Genomic DNA, 3,017 nt, shown 5'->3' with positions numbered 1-3,017 from the left:
TCAACTTAGCAGCACTGAAGGTGAAGATGACTGAAGTAGTGCTTCTTCTGATACCGTCAACCATTTTAGTTATTTTCTGAGCTTTAATAACATACTGGTTAGCCATGCAATCGACGATCTCGGTCGAGCCCATGTCCACAAAATCGCGGTGGGAAGCGACTCCCCGACACGAGTTCATGGACACCGGAATCGAAGCCTCGATCTCGATGTCATGGATGCGCTGGAGTTTCAAAAGTGATTTGACTTGATTTACGTTAAACGTTTGAACCAACACATCACCACTAGCAAGATTTTTAACATTGATGACATTTCCAATATGGTAATCAATTACCTTCTTGATAATAAACGAGTTCACTGTAGAGAGGTGGCTGGTAGTCTTAGAATGTAGAGTCACATATGTCGCTTTATTAGGGTCTGCCTCCTCACTACCTGGGGCAGCTTAAATATCCCTCTCCCCCTTTTGCAACACTGTGATTAACTCGCCTCTGGGCCAATCACCGCTACTGATTGTAGGACAGAAAGTAACAGATAAAATAAGTAACATGGAAAAAATAATGGAAAAAAGTAACAAGACAGAGAGTAAAGGAAAAAGTAAAGGAATTCCGTGTGAGGAGAACACCAAGCGATCCCTCAGATATCACAGGCGCACCCCAACAATGCCCGAACACCTGCACGACTTCACTTTGCCATATGAGTGGAAGGATACACTGGGATCCAACCCTCAGCAGTTCCTTCTTTACGACAATAGGCCAGAGGCAGTCAGTCGCATTATTGCCTTTGCCACATTAGAGGACCTGCGCCGTCTGGCAGCTGCAGAGGCTATCTATATGGACGGCAACTTCAAAATGGCACCAGCACAGTTTAGGTGATTAGAGTTCCATTTAAGACTATACATGTCTCCTGTGTCTATGCTCTGCTACAGAATAAGACAAGAGCTGTTTGATGTCGTCGTGGACCGTATCACGCGGTTTGGAATAAACCTTCATGTACAAACAGTTGTGACAGACTTTGAAGATGCTGTTTTGCGTGCAATTAGTACTAGCTTTGGTAGAGAAGTGGAGACCAAGGGCTGCTTCTACCACCTTACAAAGTGTACCTGGCGTAAAATATAGCAGCTTGGTCTAACAGATAATTACCACTCAGACTTGGAGTTCCGGCGGTTCTGCAGCATGTTGGATGGACTCGCCTTCCTGCCCACTGAGGAAGTGAATGAAGGTATGGAGCACCTCAAGACCGTTACTCCTGCCGAGGCTGCTGAATTGGTGGACTATTTTGACACAACCTATGTCTCAGGCAGCTACAGAAGTCAACAGCTGTAGAATTCCCAGGGCGTCAAGTTGCGTGTTGTATCCCCGATGTACCCCCCTGCTATCTGGAATGTACATGAGGCGACATTACACGGCAACTCCCGTACCAACAACATTTGTGAGGGTTGGAACAATAAGTTCTCAAACTTAGTTGGACACCACCATCCGTCTGTATGGAAGTGCATACAGTGGTTCCAAAAAGAACACGCCACCGTGGACACCGTGGTGCAGCAAGACCTGATTGGCAATGCATCCAAACCAAGACACAAGAGAAACGCTATTCAATTGCAGAATCGGCTACGGCATCTCTGTCAGGACAGGGTGGAAGGAAGAAAATCCATCCCAGAATTTCTAGGAATTGCTCACAGTATACATATAACCCAGACACTAAATTAATATACATCTAGTATTTTTAATGTTGTGCTGGTGATGGTTGAAGAAGAAATACTTGGGTTTGCACCTGGTGTTTATTTGTAAATTATAGGCTTACTGAAGCTTGGAGGCTTGGTAGTCGAGTGGATGTGATGAGGCTTGCTAGCCGGGTGGCCGGGGTGAGGCTTGGTAGTTGGTAGCGACTGTGATGAGAATTGAGTCTAGACAACTGGAGTCTGACGATGTAGAGGTAGGACTGGCTGTGCAGGGGCCACAGCAATGAGTCACAGCACTGCAGACAAAGGCAAGCAGGATGCCTGGCGAAGCGTGAGTCTCTCCAAGCTGTGTTGGAAACAGACTGAGATGCGTGGGTAGCGGAGTAACACACAGCCACAGTACATAGGGTAACATACTCCGCGTGGGAAAGTAGTGTCTATCATATTGCTCGACCACGCTAATGCCCGTATCACACGGTCACGTATACCCGCGACAGCGTATCGCGCGTCTGGAATATCGACGACCGCGTCGCAGAAAACGCCGATTTTCAGAGGACAGCAGGTCGTCGGGAATGATCAAAGACCGTTGTCCATTTCCCGCGACTGGAAGACCGTCGTGAAAAGACTATAATGAACATACTCCACAAAAATACTGAATTATTTTTTATAATGCTTTATTTGGCATATATCATCAATATAATGCTGTAATTTTTCATGATTTGCATACCTATCACTTATACGATATCTATTAATTACTTACAGATAGTATCGGATTTTGTTTTGATTTGTTTACCATCACAAGTGCTGGACTAGCCACCTTCGCGTTCAAATCCTTGCCTTCCTTTTTCGTTTGTTCTGCTCTTGCAGTGCAATTGCATAAAGTCCAACAGCTAAGATAGCGTGGTCAACTGGGTCCATTGTGTTCAGTGGCACTCCGCCCGGGTTTGTTTGTTGTGGTGGTGAGGGTCTCGGATGGAAGATCAGCGCCGTGTGCTATGTTTCCTGCGATCTGATCGTCGAATATACTGGTCGCGCGACACGCTGTCGCGGGTATACGTGACCGTGTGATACGGGCATAACGAGGGTGTCCTCACCGGGCACTCTAGTCAATACGTTAGCACTTCAAAAAAGACAATAATAATAATAAGATATGTCATACAAAGCACAGAGCAAAAATAAATATCACGTAAGTGTAAGAACAATTAAGAAAATATAGTTAGTTTGCATATGAACACCAATAACATGATATTGTAATTATAAAATGGCTAGATATATTAATTTGATGCAATTTTAAAAGTAAGATACATTATTGATGAAAGATTTATAGTTATGGTAATGACTA

The 3,017-nt window shown here is 44.6% G+C and overlaps 1 protein-coding gene and 1 long non-coding RNA gene across 2 annotated transcripts in view; both read right to left on the bottom strand.

The window, feature by feature from the left end:
* The window catches only part of LOC123519404 (m-AAA protease-interacting protein 1, mitochondrial-like), a 13,154-nt gene extending 12,976 nt beyond the window's left edge, over window positions 1-178 (bottom strand). The window contains exon 1 of the mRNA XM_045280684.1: window positions 96-178. Within this exon, the coding sequence (XP_045136619.1) occupies window positions 96-178 (83 nt within the window). The remainder of the gene's footprint in view (window positions 1-95) is intronic.
* A 1,627-nt stretch (window positions 179-1,805) lies between these two features.
* The window catches only part of LOC123519593, a 185,167-nt gene continuing 183,955 nt past the window's right edge, over window positions 1,806-3,017 (bottom strand). The window contains exon 3 of the long non-coding RNA XR_006679062.1: window positions 1,806-2,021. This is a non-coding gene — a long non-coding RNA (uncharacterized LOC123519593). The remainder of the gene's footprint in view (window positions 2,022-3,017) is intronic.

The sequence above is a fragment of the Portunus trituberculatus genome, chromosome 45, assembly GCF_017591435.1.
Source record: "Portunus trituberculatus isolate SZX2019 chromosome 45, ASM1759143v1, whole genome shotgun sequence".
NCBI lineage: Eukaryota > Metazoa > Arthropoda > Malacostraca > Decapoda > Portunidae > Portunus > Portunus trituberculatus.
This window is presented reverse-complemented; position numbering and strand designations above follow the sequence as displayed.